This window comes from Schistocerca nitens, chromosome 4, assembly GCF_023898315.1.
Source record: "Schistocerca nitens isolate TAMUIC-IGC-003100 chromosome 4, iqSchNite1.1, whole genome shotgun sequence".
NCBI lineage: Eukaryota > Metazoa > Arthropoda > Insecta > Orthoptera > Acrididae > Schistocerca > Schistocerca nitens.
The window spans coordinates 451549407-451570588 of record NC_064617.1 but is presented as its reverse complement, the minus strand read 5'-3'; the positions used below and the strand labels follow the sequence as shown (position 1 = coordinate 451570588).

The window sequence follows — 21182 nt, the reverse complement described above, 5'->3', positions numbered from 1 at the left end:
CTCTTCTTCCTCTAGTCCCCATAATGGTGGTCTTTCACCTTGCCGACAAGACGGGTGGTAGAATACATGGAATTCTCGATCACTATCACTCACGTCTCTACGGCCTTCATCAAATCGCTGGAAAATTTTCAGTATGGCTTGGCGCGAGAAAACACTTGATCCACACACGAATTGAATTTTATCGTTTTCTATATATAGAAATCATATAGCAGGCAGGGTGGGCAGCAGTCGGCGGTTGTTTGCTAATGATACTCTACTGTACGGGAAGGGGATGATACACGATGAATTACACAAAATATCTAGTTATAGGGGGCACCCAGCTCTTAATGTAGAAAAATGTAAATTAAAGTGAATGAGTAGGAAAAACAAACCATTAATATTCGGATATAGTATTGTTAGTGTCCTGATTGGCACAGTCATGTCATTTCAACATCTGGGTGTAACTTTGCAAAGCTATGTGAAAGACATCGATATACACTCCTGGAAATTGAAATAAGAACACCGTGAATTCATTGTCCCAGGAAGGGGAAACTTTATTGACACATTCCGGGGGTCAGATACATCACATGATCACACTGACAGAACCACAGGCACATAGACACAGGCAACAGAGCATGCACAATGTCGGCACTAGTACAGTGTATATCCACCTTTCGCAGCAATGCAGGCTGCTATTCTCCCATGGAGACGATCGTAGAGATGCTGGATGTAGTCCTGTGGAACGGCTTGCCATGCCATTTCCACCTGGCGCCTCAGTTGGACCAGCGTTCGTGCTGGACGTGCAGACCGCGTGAGACGACGCTTCATCCAGTCCCAAACATGCTCAATGGGGGACAGATCCGGAGATCTTGCTGGCCAGGGTAGTTGACTTACACCTTCTAGAGCACGTTGGGTGGCACGGGATACATGCGGACGTGCATTGTCCTGTTGGAACAGCAAGTTCCCTTGCCGGTCTAGGAATGGTAGAACGATGGGTTCGATGACGGTTTGGATGTACCGTGCACTATTCAGTGTCCCCTCGACGATCACCAGTGGTGTACGGCCAGTGTAGGAGATCGCTCCCCACACCATGATGCCGGGTGTTGGCCCTGTGTGCCTCGGTCGTATGCAGTCCTGATTGTGGCGCTCACCTGCACGGCGCCAAACACGCATACGACCATCATTGGCACCAAGGCAGAAGCGACTCTCATCGCTGAAGACGACACGTCTCCATTCGTCCCTCCATTCACGCCTGTCGCGACACCACTGGAGGCGGGCTGCACGATGTTGGGGCGTGAGCGGAAGACGGCCTAACGGTGTGCGGGACCGTAGCCCAGCTTCATGGAGACGGTTGCGAATCCTCCTCGCCGATACCCCAGGAGCAACAGTGTCCCTAATTTGCTGGGAAGTGGCGGTGCGGTCCCCTACGGCACTGCGTAGGATCCTACGGTCTTGGCGTGCATCCGTGCGTCGCTGCGGTCCGGTCCCAGGTCGACGGGCACGTGCACCTTCCGCCGACCACTGGCGACAACATCGATGTACTGTGGAGACCTCACGCCCCACGTGTTGAGCAATTCGGCGGTACGTCCACCCGGCTTCCCGCATGCCCACTATACGCCCTCGCTCAAAGTCCGTCAACTGCACATACGGTTCACGTCCACGCTGTCGCGGCATGCTACCAGTGTTAAAGACTGCGATGGAGCTCCGTATGCCACGGCAAACTGGCTGACACTGACGGCGGCGGTGCACAAATGCTGCGCAGCTAGCGCCATTCGACGGCCAACACCGCGGTTCCTGGTGTGTCCGCTGTGCCGTGCGTGTGATCATTGGTTGTACAGCCCTCTCGCAGTGTCCGGAGCAAGTATGGTGGGTCTGACACACCGGTGTCAATGTGTTCTTTTTTCCATTTCCAGGAGTGTAGTTCAGAGGAGGGCTGATAGATTTGTTGCCGGTAGGTTCAAACAACACGGACGTATTACAGAGATTTTTCGGAAAGTCAAGTGGGAGCCACTGGACAGAAAGCGACGTTGTTTTGGAGGAAAACTATTGAGAATATTTAGAAAACGGTCTTTTGAAGGTGACTCCAGGACGAAACTACTGCCACCAACATATATTTCGTTTATGGACCACGAAACTACCATAATTCTAGATATATTTTCCCGGGTCATCAGTCTTCTGACTGGTTTGATGTGGCCCGCCATGAATTGCTCTCCTGTGCCATTCCTTTCGTCTGAGGGCAGCACTTAAAACCTACGTCTTCAATTATTTGATAGATATATCCCAGTCTCCGTCTTCGTCTTGCACTGCCGTTTCTACCCTGTACAGCTCCTAACGTACAAATAACGTGCAAGGAAGTAATTTATGACCTAGTTATTAGCCTACATGAAATCATTGGTGTTGCTATCAATAATATGTATTCTACATAAATCCTAGCTTACGTTCTGGTCTTCTGACGAACACAAAACTTTTATGTAAATGACATTCTAAAATATGTTTAATGATATCAGGATAATGTAAAGATCGATTCAATCAAATAATTTAGAAATTACAGAATGAGATTTTCACTCTGCAGCGGAGTGTGCACTGATATGAAACTTCCTGGCAGATTAAAACTGTGTGTCCGACCGAGACTCGAACTCGGAACCTTTGCCTTTCGCGGGCACTTTCCCGCGAAAGGCAAAGGTCCCGAGTTCAAGTCTCGGTCGGGCACACAGTTTTAATCTGCCAGGAAGTTTCAATTTAGAAATTGTTACTAATATCGGCATCGACTCCACTAATTAGGGAATTGGGTAGAATAAGGACATGTTAATAACAGAAACATTAGAACAATGAAGAAAGGTGTTGGTCCTGCAATAACTTGGACCATCTTTATGTGATAGGTAATTGTGTAGGATGAATGCTGGAGACGTGTTAATGTTTCAAGAAAGATTGTATCGAACAGTGTAGAAGCATTATATACAGTACAGACATTGAATGAGTAGAGACTACTGCACACAAGGAGTGAAGACAAAATGGCTAATGGCTGTCGTTTGGTTCATCGAAGCATATAAATGTCATTGGATCTCATTTTACCGGGTCACCTTACTCCAGTTCTTCTCTTAGCTTCTTCTTTCTAATTTTTTCCTTCTCGGGTAAGAGTTTTCCGACTTACTTTACAGAATTTTCCTTTGTTTTGATGTTTGTGGTGGGATACAAGCCTGTTGTAATTCAGAATTGATTTCTGCAGCTATAGCATACGAAACTATTTAACTAGCCATTAAAACAACTACGCAGTGAAAACAGAAACAACAAGTTAGAATGATGTGTTCAACATGATTGGATGTGAACATCAGTAGCATTAAAAGATAACCCGCACTTAATAGGTGGAGCGTGTAACGGAACATATTAAAGGCTTTACTTTAATGAAGTACGCGATACCCTCCAAATTCAACCAATTTAACGAGTATTTATGACTATAGAAAAGTTATTGTGTATGTTAACAATGATTGCACAACATGTCTCCATAAACAGTCCACCCATTAAATTATACTGAATAACTGACCCACATAAAAGTTAATATCACTTGATCACTGATACAGCAAATGTCATCATGTAAAAACACTAAGTTTATCTTAAATAATTAATATGAAGTACGAAAAATGGTGGCCAACTTAGGTATTTTGGATCTCCTTAAATAAAAATCACCCAGTGAAACCTATTTGTTCACTAGGAGCGTTTTCACTCAGTGTTCACGTAATCAATCCTATTTTAGACGAAAACCAATGTAATTCTTAATAATTCATGTTACTTATTTATTTATGCAAATTAGAGAAGTCAATTGACAAACTTCTAAAAAACGGCCTTTTTGTAACAGAGAATTATTCTGTCAAGTCAACAAATCTGTCTCTCATTTTCATAACATGTTAAATTATGTCACTCAATGCAAATTAATAACTTATCTGCACAAATTATGATAACAGATGTACATGTGACTTATAAACTATATCTCTTTTTAGTAGTTCTTTGACAGTGTTATAAATACAAGCAGCAAGAAGGGTCGAGGGCGCAGTCGGAAAGTCACTTTGGTAAAGTGTGTTTGTGTGTTATTGTTTGAGGTGGATAAGCAATGCAAAGAACATGTAAAAGAAGTACTACTTTGTGTTGTGTGATGGTCTTTGGTGGACAGTGGAATTAAGATGGCCACCAGAGTAATAAATATTTGAAGTTTACATATTTGTTGGTTTCGCTCGTTCTTTATCATCAAAAGCACATAAAAAACACGGGACCTCATGTTTTTAACCCTAGACAACCAGATTTAGAGCCAGCATCAGCATCGAGACACAGCAGCGATCCAGCAAGCAGCAGTGATTACCACAATGCATTTTAATGGTGCCAACCTAACGTCAAGTGCTAACTAGCTCCGTAAATTGGAGTGAAATAGTGCGATTATAGCAATTAGGAATATCTACGACTAGGCGACCATTACAAAAGTGGGGGCTCGTCCGGGATCTTTAAGTGCATCGATGATAATAGTGCAGCGATAAATTTCGTAAGAGCTTAGCACTCCAAAAAAGTTTATTTGTGCAGTGTGGCAACAGTGAAAATATGTCAAAGTGAAAAAAAAACGTGTGTATGTGCGACTACGAAAAACTATCATCACACCGCGCGGAAGATTAACGTCTGGATTATGTCAATGGAATTCATCAATCAAGACTTCAGCTTCGATAAAACCGAATAGAAGTGAAGAAAGCCAACAAGAACACCGATCACGACATCATAGCATAGCTACATAAAGCAAGGTATTTTGTTGTTGTTGTCATTTAAAGAAAAATATTAGTAGTTAACATGTTTCTACCTGAGAGTGATGAGATCGTAGGAAATGTAAAAATTTAACCAGGGGATGGTGAACAATGAAACTTAACAGAGTGGCTAGCAGAGTTTGCAACACAAATAAGCTCGCAACTTAAACAATCGAGTGAACAAGTAAGTTGAAACTTAAAGAAAGCACAGATAGACTGGATAAGTTAAATTTGAATTTTGATCTATAAAGTACTCATCTCAATGAGAAGTGTGAGGAAATTAAAACTACCCTCAGTAAGGACACTAGAGAACAGTTGATACACTTCAGAAAAGAATTTCAAGTTGAAAGTTTAAATGAAAACATACAAGCTAACACAGACAGCATTGCTGTCATCTACAACAGAGTAGATACTGAAGTTGAAAGATTAGATCAGAGAATAGACAATACATCAGAAAACCTTAAACAAGAATACAACCTGTATACCACTAATGTAGATACAAAAGTAGAAAATATACAGACTAAATGTACACATTTGGAGGACGCATTGATGTCCAAACAAACCATTTACAATCAAAATACAATGTATGGGCACATCCAAGTGAAATGCTTTCCTGGTGAAAATCTGCACCCTATTGACTTTATTCACCAATGTAAGGATATGTTTGTTGTAGGATTGTCAGATAACATAAAAATTAAGTTAGTAAAACGGTTTCTAGATGGGGAGGCCCTATCCTGGGCAAATGAGAATAATGATTCTTGGAATACTTTTGAAGAGTTTGAAGCTACATTTATTTGCAAATTTTGGTCACAATCCATACAAGCCAGATTAAAGTCAGGATTTCTAAATGGACCAGTGTATAGAGGGAAAGTAGGGGGAATGCAAAAATTTTGCAGAGATCAATTGAAAAAACTTGCTCATTTGAATAACTCTTTTGATATTATGACACAAATTGATGTTTTAAAAAGAAGGTTACCAGAGAGACTGCAGTGGGAATTGGTCCATGGACCAGACGATTCAATGGAAGAGTTCCTGAAATTTGTAGATAGATTAGATAGGGCCTTGGAAAGAGAAAATAACCAAAGTTTTGGCTCTGGCAACATCCAGTATGGGGGGTGGAACAGGAATGTAAATAGAGATTATTATGGGAGGAGAGACTTTGAAAATTCTGGAAATAATGCTCCAAATAGGGGAGATAGGAGATATGAAAATGATTTCAGAAACAATACACAGATTGGAGGATGGAGGAGAGATAACAGGAATGACAGAAATAGGTATTGGGGAAGAGAACAAAATAGAAGGGGGTTTGTTGAAACTAGTGAACAAAACGACAACTACAAACGGACAGACCGAGGGAACCAGCCGGGAAACGGTGGACAGTCCCACTAGATGTCCGTAGTTTTGGGGCTAGACAATATTATGACAGGACAACACATAACCGAAACTGGAAAAGGAGAGGATACAATGTAAAGTGTAAACACCATGAAAATACTGATGTTGTTAGAATGAATAAATTCGAATTTAATAAAAGGTTTTGGGATACTACGAGTAAAAGTGATACAGTTAATAAAAACAGTGTTCAAGCACAGGTAGTTAGTGAAAGTGCAGACGTTGAAGGTATTGCAGAGTTCCATAGTTGGGCTGAAAAAGATACTGGTGTTAATAACAAGTCAGACACAAGCGTCATTTACATTCTTTAAGGGAAAGATTACGCATAGTGGTTTCTCATTCAAAAATGGCGTCTGATGGTTGACGGTTATGTTATGTTATGTATCATGAAAGAAGGATGACCGTCAAACAGGACGTTCCGGTTCTCTCAATATTGCTGCTCTCTTCAGTCGGGATTCCATGACTGCCGTTCAACAACGGAATCGATGACTTCGAGAAGACCATAACGCAAAGCGAATTTCTATCGTCCATTACGAATAGCGCTTGAGAAGATATACACTACCGACCATTAAAATTGATACACCATGAAGATGACGTGCTACAGACGCGAAGTTTAACCGACAGGAAGAAGATGCTGTGATATGCAAATGATTTGCTTTTCAGAGCATTCACTCAAGGTTGGCGCCGGTGGCGACACCTACAACGTGCTGACATGAGGAAAGTTTCCAACCGATTTCTCATACACAATGCGCAGTTGACCGGCGTTGCCTGGTGAAACGTTTTTGTGATGCCTCCTGTAAGGAGGGGAAATGTGTACCATCACGTTTCTGTCTTTGATAAAGGTAGGATTGTAGACTGTCTCGATTGCGGTTTATCGTATCGCGACATTGCTGCTCGTGTTGGTCGAGATCTGTTAGCAGAATATGAAATCGGTGGGTTCAGGAGGGTAATACGGAACACCGTGCTGGATACCTACGGCCTCGTATCACTAGCAGTCGAGATGACAGGAATCTTATCCGCATGGCTATAACGGATCGTGCAGCTATGTCTCAATCCCTGAGTCAGCAGATGTGGACGTTTTCAAGAAAACTACCATCTGCACGAACAGTTCCACGACGTTTGCAGCAGAATGGAGTATCAGCTAGGAAACCATAACGCTGCGATTACCCTTGATGCTGCATCACAGACAGGAGCGCCTGCGATGGTGTACTCAACGACGAACTTGGGTGCACGAATGGCCAAACGTCATTTTTTCGGATGAATCCAGGTTCTGCCTATAGCATCATGATGGTCGCATCCGTTTTTGGCGACATCGCGGTGAACGCACATTGGACGCGTCTATTCGTCATCGCCATACTGGCGTATTACCCGGCGTGATGGTATAGGCTGCCATTGGTTACACGTCTCGGTCACCCCTTGTTCGCATTGACGGCACTTTGAACAGTGCACTTTACATTTCAAATGTGTTACGACCCGTGGCTCTACCCTTGATTCGGTCACTGCGAAACCCTACATTTCAGAAGGATAATGCACCACCGCATGTTGCAGGTACTGTACGGGCCTTTCTGGATACAGAAAGTGTTCGACAGCTGCCCTGGCCAGCACATTCTCCAGATCTCTCACCAATTAAAAACGTCTGATCAATGGTGGCCGAGCAACTGGCTCGTCACAATACGCCAGTTAGTACTCGTGATGAACTGTGGTATCGTGTTGTAGCTACATGGGCAGCTGTACCTGTTCACGCCATCCAAGCTCTGACTCAATGCCCAGGTGTATCAAGGTATCAAGGTCGTTATTACGGCCAGAGGTGGTTGTTCTAGGTACTGATTTCTCAGCATCTATAAACCCATATTGTGTGAAAATGTAATCACATGTTAGTTCTATTATAATATATTTGTCCAATGAATACCCGTTTATCATCTGCATTTCTTCTTGGTGGAGCAATTTTAATGGCCAGTAGTGTAGACTATGTTCGCTGTGTCGTGCAGAATCGGCTATCATGTCATGTAGCTTGAGCTGCAATACGATATGATGAGGCCGACGGGTATGCCCTATCTTCAAAGTCACCATGACATTTCAACAAGGATTCTCAAGACCTATCTCAATACAGGGTCAGTTCGTGTATTACCCACGCTAGCACATTCATCAGAATCCTCATCAATTAAACAAAATTAAATGAAACAACAAGTTCACTGTTACCAGTCACCGTTTTATTTATTTCCACGACGCGTTTCGAAGGTTTAAACCTCCATCATCGGCTGGATTTACATTAGTAAGTATTACATTTGTGTGTGTGTTGTGTTACGATTTTTGGAGGAACTTGTGGCACTGCCTAGTGGAGAAACGAGACACTATTTCAGAATATGGTTTAGGATTACTTTTGACGAAAAATTAAACTGATATCTAATGGTAAACATTAAATAAGTAAACTACAGTACCTTCACTGATCACAGGAACCTTTTGCTGTCGTAACACATCACATGTATACTGCCACATTTGTAAACAAATATGGCGTCTGGAATCAGCTGGGTGCAAGGTCCGTATAGCAGAAGTGAAGACATAATCGCAAAGTGCAAAGAATATACATCATAACAATATTATTACAGAATAATTGCTTTAAGCATTTGGTGGTGTATGTTTTGAGGTGTCAAATATATGTGTGTGTACTTCAGGTGGTATATAAATCCACTTCTGACAAGTTAAAACAGCAAACATTCGTAGTCGTTTATACAATCAGGTGACATGTTAAAATGGCTTAAACTTCATACTTATTGATAACAGTTAGGTGAAATGTTACAGACTATAATTACAATGATCATATTGGCTACAACAGTAAAATCATACATACATTACACTCTTTGATTGGGGTTAATAAACAGATGTGAAGTGAGGGCTGGAGGCAGAAGGAGAGATAGATAGAGAGAAAAAGTGTGTGTGTGTGTGTGTGTGTGTGTGTATGTGTGTGTGTGTGTGTGTGTGAGTGAAAGGGAGAGGGAGAGAGAGAGAGAGAGAGAGAGAGAGAGAGAGGGAGAGAGAGGAAAGAGTGATTATATGAGAGGAAACATTTACATGGCAAGGGGTCTTAAGATTGCATGTTGCATATATTAGCTGCCTAAAGGTTGGGGTAATACATTGGTTAGTGGTATAAAATATTCAGATAGATATACATTTGTGCCAGTAGTTGATGTACATACAGTTTTAAGCTGACAAGGGATACAAGCTGTTGGTGTGATGAATTATCTGTGAATGTGGTCAATCTCTTGTACTCTTGGCAGCTGTCAATATTTATGGTAAATATTAGGTGTGTGTGTGTGTGTGTGTGTGTGCATTTTTAAGAGTGTAGGCAGTTGCTGAAAACGGAGATGATACTATTGTAAATATTGTAATTTTTGTCATTTAGGATAGATTCTGGTTTTTCATTCGATGTTTGTATGTTTGGAGTGTTTCAAGGATGTCTAGTTTTCTGCCTTTTGGTTGGATGTGTAGGATGCTAATACTTGTGTTGTTAACATGGTGTTTTGTTTCATGCAGGTGGGTAGCTATTGCTGATGTGTGATATTTTTTGTTTTTTAGTGCTGCCATGTGTTCCTTGAACCTAATCTCAAATGATCTGCCTGTCTGGCCTATGTAGAAGCAGTCACAGTCCAAACATTCAATTTTGTACACACCTGTGTGATGAAGTGGGTTTCGTGTGCAGATGTTGTGGGGTAACTTCTGTCCAATCTTGTTGTCTGTTGTAAAGGATATGCTTATGCCTTTCCGTTTGAAGACATTGGCAATCTGGTATGAAATGTTACCCAGAAAGGAGATTGTATGGAAGATGTTATTTACCATAAATATTGACAGCTGCCAAGAGTACAAGAGATTGACCTCATTCACAGATAATTCATCACACCAACAGCTTGTACCCCTTGTCAGCTTAAAACTGTATGTACATCAACTACTGGCAGAAATGTATATCTATCTGGATATTTTATACCACTAACCAATGTATTACCCCAACCTTTAGGCGCTAATATATGCAACATGCAATCTTAAGACCCCTTGACATGTAAATGTTTCCTCTCATATAATCACTCTTTCCTCTCTCTCCCTCCCTCTCTCTCTCTCTCTCTCTCTCTCTCTCCCTCTCCCTCTCCCTTTCACTCACACACACACACACACACACACACACACACACACACACACGTTTTCTCTCTATCTATCTCTACTTCTGCCTCCAGCCCTCACTTCACATCTGTTTATTAACCCCAATCAAAGAGTGTAATGTATGTATGATTTTACTGTTGTAGCCAATATGATCATTGTAATTATAGTCTGTAGCATTTCACCTAACTGTTATCAATAAGTATGAAGTTTAAGCCATTTTAACATGTCACCTGATTGTATAAACGAGTACGAATGTTTGCTGTTTTAACTTGTCAGAAGTGGATTTATATACCACCTGAAGTACACACACATATATTTGACACCTCAAAACATACACCACCAAATGCTTAAAGCAATTATTCTGTAATAATATTGTTATGATGTATATTCTTTGCACTTTGCGATTATGTCTTCACTTCTGCTATACGGACCTTGCACCCAGCTGATTCCAGACGCCATATTTGTTTACAAATGTGGCAGTATACATGTGATGTGTTACGACAGCAAAAGGTTCCTGTGATCAGTGAAGGTACTGTAGTTTACTTATTTAATGTTTACCATTAGATATCAGTTTAATTTTTCGTCAAAAGTAATCCTAAACCATATTCTGAAATAGTGTCTCGTTTCTCCACTAGGCAGTGCCACAAGTTCCTCCAAAAATCGTAACACAACACGCACACAAATGTAATACTTACTAATGTAAATCCAGCCGATGATGGAGGTTTAAACCTTCTAAACGCGTCGTGGAAATAAATAAAACGGTGACTGGTAACAGTGAACTTGTTGTTTCATTTAATGTCAGTAACAGTCACGGTAAAGCCTAACCTAAATATGTTCGCATTTAAAGTTAAACAAAATTGTCAGGAGTTTCTAAAGAATTGCACGCTAGCACTCAGCACCACTTCGATTAAATGAAATACGACACAGTTCTGTAGCAGCAAGAGATGAAGTTCTCGTAACTCTCATCCAAGTTGAGGCCTGCTGCATGCCAAGATGGGCGAGAATAGTTGTTGCTGCCAGAGATGGCAGCTCCGTTTGTAATATAATTCGTTGATGAAAATGCTAACCTCAGTGAAAGTGAAGAATTACAGGACCTGTTGAAAGGAACGAACAATCTAATGAGCACGGAATATGGATTGAGAGTAAATCGGAAAAACACAAAAATAAAATGAGGTAGATGAAGGGGAACAGCAAGAATTTTACCAAAATTAGTTTTCACGAAGTAGACGAAGCTAAGTAAGTGTGATATCTTGGAAACAAAATAACCGAAGACGGACGAAGGGAGGAGGACATTAAAAGTAGACTATCAGAGGCAAATAGGCCATTCCTCACCAAAAGAAGTCTACTGGTATCAAATATAGGCCTTAATTTGAGGAATAATTTTTCTGACAACGTGCTTTTGAGCACAGCAGTATGGTAGTATGGAAACGTGGACTGTGGGAAAACCGGAACAGAAGATTATCGAAAAGTTAGAGACAGGATGCTACGGAAGAACATTAAAAATCAGGTGAACGGATAAGGTAGTGAATTAGGAGGTTGTTCGCAGACTCGGCGAGGAGGAAAATGCTGAAAAGAAGGAGGTACAGGATGTTGGGACATGTGTTAAGACATTCATGAGCACTCTCCCTGGTACTAGAGAGAACTGTAGAGGGTAAAAACTGTGGGTAAAGAGAGAGATCGGAATTCGTCCAACAAATACTAACGTACGGTGTAAGTACTACTCTGAGATTAAGAGTTTTGGTGGTCGAATCAAGCAAGCCAGAAGACTGATTGAAAAAATGTCAACGTATTACCAACAATTGAAACACCTATTCTTCCTACTAGACTGTATACCTAGAATATATTACCGTCTAGTTGCTGTTTCAATGGACAACAATGTATTGCACTGACTCTTTGCTGCATCCTTCTGGTGAAGAATGCACCTATAGGTGTCAAAAAGGCATGCAGTAGCGATATGCACATCGGATAAAACTGCAGTGCATTGGCGGAGCCATCTTTTGAACCCAGTGAATAGGTTTCTGACGTGACTAGGGCCGTACGACGGGAATCGACAGACTTTGAATGTGAAACGGTAGTTGGAGGTAGACCTATTGGACATACATGTCGGTTATCGTTAGGGAAGTCAATACTTGTACTTCGAGATCCACAGTGTCAATAACGTGCTGACAATGCCAACTTTCAGGCATTACCTCTTACCGTGGAAAACGCAGTGACCGATGGCCATCACTTTAAGACCGACATCAGCGACGTTTTTGTATAGTTATCAGTGCTAACAGACAAGCAACACTGCGTGAGATAACCACAGAAATCAATGTAGGACGTACAATGAATGTATCCGTTTGGATAGTGGGGCGGAATTTGGCATTAATGTGCTATGGCAGCAGACGACCAACGTTAGTGTATTTTCTAATAGCACGCCATCACTTGCAGCGCCTCTGCTGGGCTCGTGAACATATAGGTTGGACCACAGACGACTGGAAAACCGTGGCCTGAGAAGATGAGTCCCGATTTCAGTCGGTAAGAAGAGGTGGTAGTGTTTCAGTGTAGTGTGCGCCCCACGAGCCCAAGGACCCAAGCTGGCAAGAAGGCACTGTGCAAGCTGATGGTGGCTCCATAATGGTGTGGGCTGTGTTTGCAGCGAGGGGAATGGGTCTTATGGTACAACTGAACCGACCTTTGACTGGGAATGGTGATATACCGATACGTGGAAATCATTTGCAGCCATTCATGGACTTACTGTGGCCAAACAATTATGGAATTCTTTCGGATGACAATGCAACATGATACTGGGGCATAATTGTTCACGATTGGTTTGAAGAACATTCTGAACACTTCGAATGACTGATTCCCCCCCCCCCCCCCCCAGATCACCTGACATGAATACCATCATGGGACATTATCGAGAGGACAGTTTGTCCAGAAAATCCTGTACAGCCAACAATTTCGCTGTTATGGAGAGCTACAGCGGCAGTATGGCTCATTATTTCTGTAGGTGCTTCCAACAAACCGCCGAGTCCATGCCACGTCATGCTGCTACAGTATGCCGGGAGAAAGTAGGTCCAACACGATAGTATGAGGTATCCCATGACTTATGTAGCCTCAGTGTATATCTCTGTCATCCCTGTAGTGTCTCCATGACCTCGTTTTCATTATTTCACGTTTTTGGCGATTCAGATAGAATCCAATTCCTGTCCGTTTACTCGTTTACTTACTAGCAGAAATGCTATTTCATGAGGACTTTCGTTCGAAACTGAATTTCTGTAAATTAATCTTTTTTAAGACAGTTTCGTTAATATATCTGTACATCAGTTATTCTTTCATGTATTTGGAATAAAGCAACAACACGAAAGTGGGAAAACAGGGTAAATAGAAACTGAGAACTATTTTTCGTTAACAATGATTCGCTTTGAGGTGGCGATAAGGGGTAGTGCCTGCTAATAACGTGTACAGATTCCCTAATATTTACTAATGTCTTGTAAAGCAATGCTTTTAGCGTTTCACGCATATTGGTTTTTAACTCAACAATATTAATTGGAAATTTTTTAATACCGCACCCACAGTATAGTTCTTTTAAACATTGTGTTTGAGCAGTTTGGGGAAGTAAATTATTAAAAGAAATGAGATGAAATCAAGTCTCTATTAGCAGGGCGAGAAGTATGACCTACGAGCTAAACGAGATATGGTAAGTGAAAAGTATGTTATCCTTGACGTACGTTTCTAAATTTAAATGGGAGCATTTGAGCCCTCTTTCATCTTATTCTGCTTATATTCCTTGTTATTACTTTATGAGTTTCAGAAGTGTTTTCGGTGCCATTCGCTGAAGTTCTAGGAAAGGGAATACTCATAGGGCGCTTATATTTATTTCCTTCTGATAAACAATAACGTCACCCTGTTTCACCTTGTCCCTTAACGGTAACTGTAAGTGTGAATTTATTTTTAAATATGCTGGTTGTGTGACATAGAGATTCTCTCATGTAGAGTAGCGGTAACGTTTTGGAGTTCCTCCATAGGTGACTGGGAAAGTAGTTACCTACTGAGCTTTCCCGTCATTTTCGTTGGTTTGTTGGTTGATTTCGGGATAGGGGGCCAAACAGCGAGGTCATCAAGGAAAGGATGGGGAAAGAGGTCGGCCGTGCCCATGCAAAGAAACCATTCTGACATTTGCCTGAAGCGATTTAGGAACGTAAAGGAAAACATAAATAATGATGGCCGGACCCTGGTTTGAACCGTCTTCCTCCCGAAAGCGAGTACGGTGTGCTAACCAGTGCGTCGTCTCACTCGGTGTCAGTTTCGTTCTCAAGTTGGCTACAGGGCTGATCAAGGCCCATCGATGAAAACTGGTCCTTCCGACAACGACCGAGGTCGAGCACTTTTGTAAGTTACTCTGGGATTGGCTTCCGCGGTGTGAGTATGTCTTTGTTCCCTGTAATATGCCTTGGTATGCCTGCATCTTGTTTTAGTCAAATTTAACAGTTACTTTTGTTGGGGAACCATTCAGCTTTATGAATTACGCGTTAGAATACGTTTTTGATTTTATTTGAGGTGTCATTCCTGTGCAGTCAATATGAAATCGGCGAAACAAACATTGCCTTTTGTTGTAATCGGATACTTTCAGTACCTGTGTCGCCTCTAAAAGTGTCGCTGAGAATTAATATCCCACAACAGGCAAGAGTCATATTTCTTTGGATCAAGTACTATTCAACAAGTTTTCGGGACGTAAGGGATTTGCTGATCTGGAGTGATGAATTTCAGTGTGATACACCTGTTGTGTAAAGGGTGTAACTGTTGGTTGGGTAACCACATCAAGCGATCCACCCATTGTTCTGGTATGAACCATAATTAATTTTATTGCTGATTTTGCAGTCGTTTTCCATGCGCTGATGTTTCAACCTTAGGATCACATGATCGCCACTTATGATGAAAGTAACTAATTCGTGGCCTTAGGCAGCACCAGTGAATAGACGAAACTATTCGATGCAGAACGAATTCTTATTTATATAGCGGGGACCCGGTTTAAATGGAGTTGCTGAATTTTTCGACTTTTATGGGAAAGCTCCGATGTCGAATGCTGTCCCACTGTAATTCTTTAACTTTTTTGGTCTCTCATTAATTTCATGGTACTGGATAAGTTCCTACAGTTCTTAAAACCTCTTTGGGAACTTTACTGCGTGTATGAAAAATCTAGCTAACCTGCCACTGATGAAGTATCCTACGTTTATGTTATAACGACCCTAGCCTGATGGTTTATGGTCAGTATTGGACCCTTTGACGCTTATTTTCAGAAGTGAAGATTCTCGTATTGTTCTTTGTGGTCTTACGCGATTGCGGAAGAGTAGCCACTTTTTTCGGCTCACTTCAGTTTCTGCAAGCCTTTTTCTTATTGGTTTCAATAGAAACTTAACATAATACCATAAATCACATTTTGAAATAACACATAAGCTTCTACCGTTTGATGTACAATAATGTATCTAACAGTTTATTTATTATTACCAACTGAAATTCTTAGGAACCTATGTTTGGCACATGTGTATCTTTGGTTTTGGAAACCTGGGACAGTCGTAACGTATGTGACGACGTATGAGGAAGGAAGTGTATTAGCGTGCTTATATTTTGGGAATAGTTATTTATTAGCTGTGGGCAGCCCGTGGTTATTTGGATTATATGGAAAGAAGTTAGATTTCACTGTTATGCTGGTGAAAATGAGATGCATCGTCAATGTCAAAAGTACACGAAGAGACTTTTCTAGGACTAAATATCAGCCCGAAACGAAGATTGCGTTTCATTCAAGCAGCTGATACAAACTGATAAAAACGAGCCCGCCAAATTAATTAGAAGTGCAAAGTAGAAGCTGTCTGCTCTAAAATATCTTTATTTACTAACTGTTGTCAATAATGTCAGTGGGGAGCTGAGTGCATTTTAGTATCCACTCCCTAAGTAGTCACGTATGCCAGCGTCACGACGCGTCTTGGCAGAGTTTGATCATTACATACGTTAACGGATCGTTTGTCTTTCAATATTTTGTCTTTCAATATCGAGTCGTGAATGTTTGATGTACTTCGTATGGTTATTAAGAGGTTTAGAATACATATCTGTTTCATCGTAACAGGATTGAAATGTTTAAGCCCTTCACGCAATTCCTTATTCTTGTCTTTCTCAACAGTGTTTCGTGAAATTAACGTCTTCATCGCTCCAGGGAAACACATTTGTGTTCACGAAGCATTTCCGCAACAGTTAATAGTTGCATGTTGCTCGAACCTGTAGCTAACAAACCTAACAGCTCATCTTTGAATTGATTCGCACTCATCCTTTGATCAGATCCGTCGATCCGAAGGGGTTCAGCAGTCCTCAAGAATGGGTTGGGCAGGTATTCTGTAACAATTTTCCTCTAAAGATACCTACATATTCATACAATTCTCCGAGTAAGCTGATGTGGACCGTCAGTGTTCCCTACAACCGATCGCACGTACTCGATCTGTTTCACTTCCCCTTGGAACGTTAGAACTCGATATTTAATCGACGTTACTGTATCAAGCAACACAGCTCTAATACAGTATTTCAAAATCACAGGATTATTTTTCTTACACATTTGCTTTAATTTCCCACATTTAGAGGAAATTTCTGATCATTACACTTAATAGAAATTCTGTCGAATTCATCCTGTGTTCTTATAGAGTGACTGAAATACAACACCTCCGCATATACTATACCGTCATGAGCAAACAGTAGCAAAGTACTGCTGACCCTATCCGTCAGATCGTTAGGTAGAAAAGAAGAGCGTTCTGGTCACACTTCCCCGCGGTACTCTTGACGATGACTTAGTCTCCGACAAGCTGTCGCCGACGAGGGGAATACAGATTACTCCGAGGGCCCAATTTATTTTATTTTATTTGTTATTCTAGGTCCGATCGGTCGCAAAATTAAAACCGCTGTAAAATTCCGATGAAGTTCTGCACAGATGTGTTGCACTCCGTTCTGAACACACAGCGAATACGTGACGAAGCCTGGAACAGCTGTTTCCCGTCAAGTGTTAAGTCCATGCCGCCATTCCATTTCCCTAATCTGAGGGATTCCCCTGATTTCAAGCATACATCTCAGGAAAGTGCGGCAGTGATGCAGCAACTTTGAAGCAGGGGACACATACGTTCATGATGGTGGCAGTCAGGGAAGGAAGTCTATGTCAGCCTTAGATCTTGTTTAGCAAGTCAAGAAGAATGTTGTCACGAGGCATTGTATTTCTTCATGACAGTTCTCGACCTCATGCTACAGCTGCAACAAAGACGCTCCTGTAGCGTTTCCGGTGGGCAATGACTCCATCTCATTTTCCTCTCTTTACACACCTCAACCGATAGCTATGAGGATGACATTTTGGTTCAAATAACGTGCTGCTGACCATCGTAGACAATTGGCGGAAAGCACATGCTGCTGCCTACTTTGACAGGTTATCGGAAAGTTGTTGCTACGCTACGACATATGTCTACGTCAGAGTAGAGAAGTAGCTAGAAGGCGTACCTAGATATTGCAAGTAAAACATTTCTGAATGTCACTATTGTTTTCCATGTCGATTCTGATCCGACAATGAAGAAAATAGCTCTCGCACTTGTTGGGTCACGTGTGAAACTGTAACGAGGAAGCGATGCGGTGAATTCCGGGCGGCCGGAAGCGACTTACCCGTCGATGAGCGGCACGTCGCTGAGTATTCTGCGCACGACGGCGACCCTGGAGTCGAGGCTGGAGGGCGGCGGTTCCTGCTGGAAGAGCGGCCCCGCCACGAGCCCGCCCGCGGCCAGGCACAGCGCCAGAGTCACCAACGAGACCGCCACCGCCCCCAGGCGCCGCCGCCCCCACCGCCGCCGCCGGCCGATCTCCGCATCACCTGCGCACGCCATTGTAATCTCACAAGCTTGCACTCTGTCCTCTAGAGCATCATTGCCTCATTAAAAGTAAGTGATCCTACGTTCTGTTGACTTTGCCATCAACGCGAGCACATCAAACTGGAACGAGCTTGGCTATGAAATTTATTAGCGTTTTAGCACATCTATACAAAATTGGTAGGAGTAGCGTCATCTACATTTTGTATAAGAAAGTACTGCCCTTCTGACTATAAGCAGACCAAATAGGATCAACAGATAGCCATGTTATCATCGGCCAATATCGCCATTTGCGTAGTATGAGGGTTAGCACACATCACACCTGGCCGTTGTTGATTTAGCAGACCTGGTAACATTGCCGCTTGGTCAAGTACTTCCTCAGTTTGTATGATGAGAATGATTGCCCCCTACTCCAGACATCCCACCAAGGAAGAATCCACCAATCGAACACGATGACCTGCGCAGTTGCGACACTTAAGACTCACCACATGTTGTGTAAGAGGAAAGATTAAGCATTGAGTTTGTCATTCAGGTATTACATTTGAATATTGTTTGTGTGAAGAACGTGTTATTCCAATTGTAAGAAGGTGAAACGCCTATCTCCAGATGTCGGAAGACGACGATAGCGGGATCGTGGCCTGTCGAGCTTGCAGCCTATTGTTCCGGGGCACTGCTGCTCGCACTAGTCCCGATAGCACTCCTGCCATACAAGTGGAGAATCGATAAGTCTACACCCAATGCCATGCAGAGTCTCAGTGGCCTTGTACGGTTACTAGTATGCACAATGTTGTAGAGCCGTGACATATTTGTTTAGGTAAGGAAATAGGCTTGTTTGCATTAACACAAGTGTCCACACCGACAATATGACGATGGTTAAAGCACTATGGACTGTCCTTACAGAAACCATCGTTGTAGCTTCACTGGAAGCGGTAATATCGTGTGCACGCTGACAGTGTTGCTCCCAGTAACAACACTGGACACAACAACAGCAACTCATCGTTATTCTAGAAGTGCCCGTTGTCATACAACAACACGATTTGAATCATCATGGTGGAACCTTCAGCCTTAATTTATTTTCCACAGTTCGCTACTAGTTTCTGTCCATAGCCAATAATAAGCTTAGCTGGCCAAAACGGCAGGAAAGTTATAACGTAAATGGAACATGGTGTAATTATGGTACAGCTTTCCTGCCGTTTATGCCAGCTAAGCTTGACAATGGTCACCTCCGAAATTATTAGCGAATTCTGCTAAATAAATGACAGTTTAAGGTTTCACAAAGAATTTTAACAATTATTTGGCGGTTGAATATCCCCAGGACCAAGCAGACATCTTGTTCAGGTTTGAAGCGCCTCTTGACGTTTTTCCGTATTTGCAGTTAATTTTTTTTTTAATCCGCCTTATGCAAAACAATTTTTTTTTATTCGCCCATGCACATTTCGACACCTATTCGTCGTGCTCTGTGGGTCATTTTTTTCTGTTAAATGTAATACAAATTTTATAATCGTTTAACTTCTTTATGCCTAGAAATTATAACATGTGTGTCGAAAACTAAGCAAAAAACAATTTATAATTATTAAGCCTACAATTGATAAGCGATTATAAATTTTGTGTTGCACTTTAAAAAATAAATTTCATGCACTGAAGATGACACATAGGTGTTGACACATGTCTGAGGCGGATTGAAAAAGATGCAAAATTACAAAAGAAGCATAACACACGTTGAACGTATCTCTGGATGGAGAGTCCAAACGGAACAAACATTTACAGATTGCATTCGTCATCGTCAGAAGGTCGCGACAACCAGAGCCGGTTCGAGAAAATTTTTTCCACAAGCAACATGTTCGTCTGCACCTCCTCCCTCCCATAGATATTAGTTACCATTCCTTCGGATTTTACTCATTTCATAAACACAAAATGTTTCATAATTCTTGGTGAGAAGCGTACAGTGGAAAGTACACGATACCTGAAGCAATGAATTCTCAGTAAAGAAGTATCCGCAAACTTGGTGGCTACCAGCCACAACTGACGTTATTCGGCGTAAACTACTGCATGTCGAAATTGGCGGATCATGTTATAGTGGTTAACGTTTCTTCCTCTTAATCACGGGATCCCGGATTCGGTTTCCGGTCAGGTAATGAATTTTCCCCACCCGGGGACTAGGTCATTGTGTTTTCATCACTTCATCATCATTCGGGAAAAGAAGCGAAACCGTACCGTAAACAGATTGCGAAATTCTATGGGTGCTGATAACCAAGCAGTTGAGCGCCCCTCAAGCCAAATATCATAATCATCACACCACGTGGGTCCTGAGCAGGTCATTGTCTACATTTTAGAGACAAGGGGCTGCAAACAAAATAGGTACGACAGTAGAATACATAGTCAGATTGCCACTTCTGTCATTTATTTGCGGAGCGTCTGTGGCATGAGTGTAACATAGAACATTACAGAAACGAGTAGTATGTGGATATGTATTTCGTGTATGGCAGGGCTAATGACAATGCTCTGGAGGCTGCTTGTCGAACGTTTACAAGAATCATCAATGCCTCTGAGAATCTGGAAGCTTTCCACATGCTACGGGACCTGGTGGGCCTGCATAATTTACACTTATGCTTGAAAATGTAACTCTGCAAACAATCGAACACTGACCAGGAATCTCGACAAGGAGACTTGGCATTTAAATTCGTGGAAGGAGCCACGGTAGTGTTTGGAGAATAACGCATGGCAGTGCTGTGTGTCCGTACCACCTACAACGAGTTCAGTGCGTTATTGTGGCGGAATTTGGTTGTGGACTAACGTTCTGTCAGTGTGTCCAAAAACGAAATATAACCAACCACATGAATGATATTAGCCGGCCGAAGTGGCCGTGCGGTTAAAGGCGCTGCAGTCTGGAACCGCAAGACCGCTACGGTCGCAGGTTCGAATCCTGCCTCGGGCATGGATGTTTGTAATGTCCTTAGGTTAGTTAGGTTTAACTAGTTCTAAGTTCTAGGGGACTAATGACCTCAGAAGTTGAGTCCCA

General features: G+C 42.1%; 1 protein-coding gene across 1 annotated transcript in view; it reads right to left on the bottom strand.

The window, feature by feature from the left end:
- LOC126252367 (dipeptidase 1-like) overlaps window positions 1-21182 on the bottom strand; it is a 392132-nt gene that overhangs the window by 299203 nt on the left and 71747 nt on the right. Inside the window, exon 3 of the mRNA XM_049953258.1 lies at window positions 17964-18120. Within this exon, the coding sequence (XP_049809215.1) occupies window positions 17964-18120 (157 nt within the window). The remainder of the gene's footprint in view (window positions 1-17963; window positions 18121-21182) is intronic.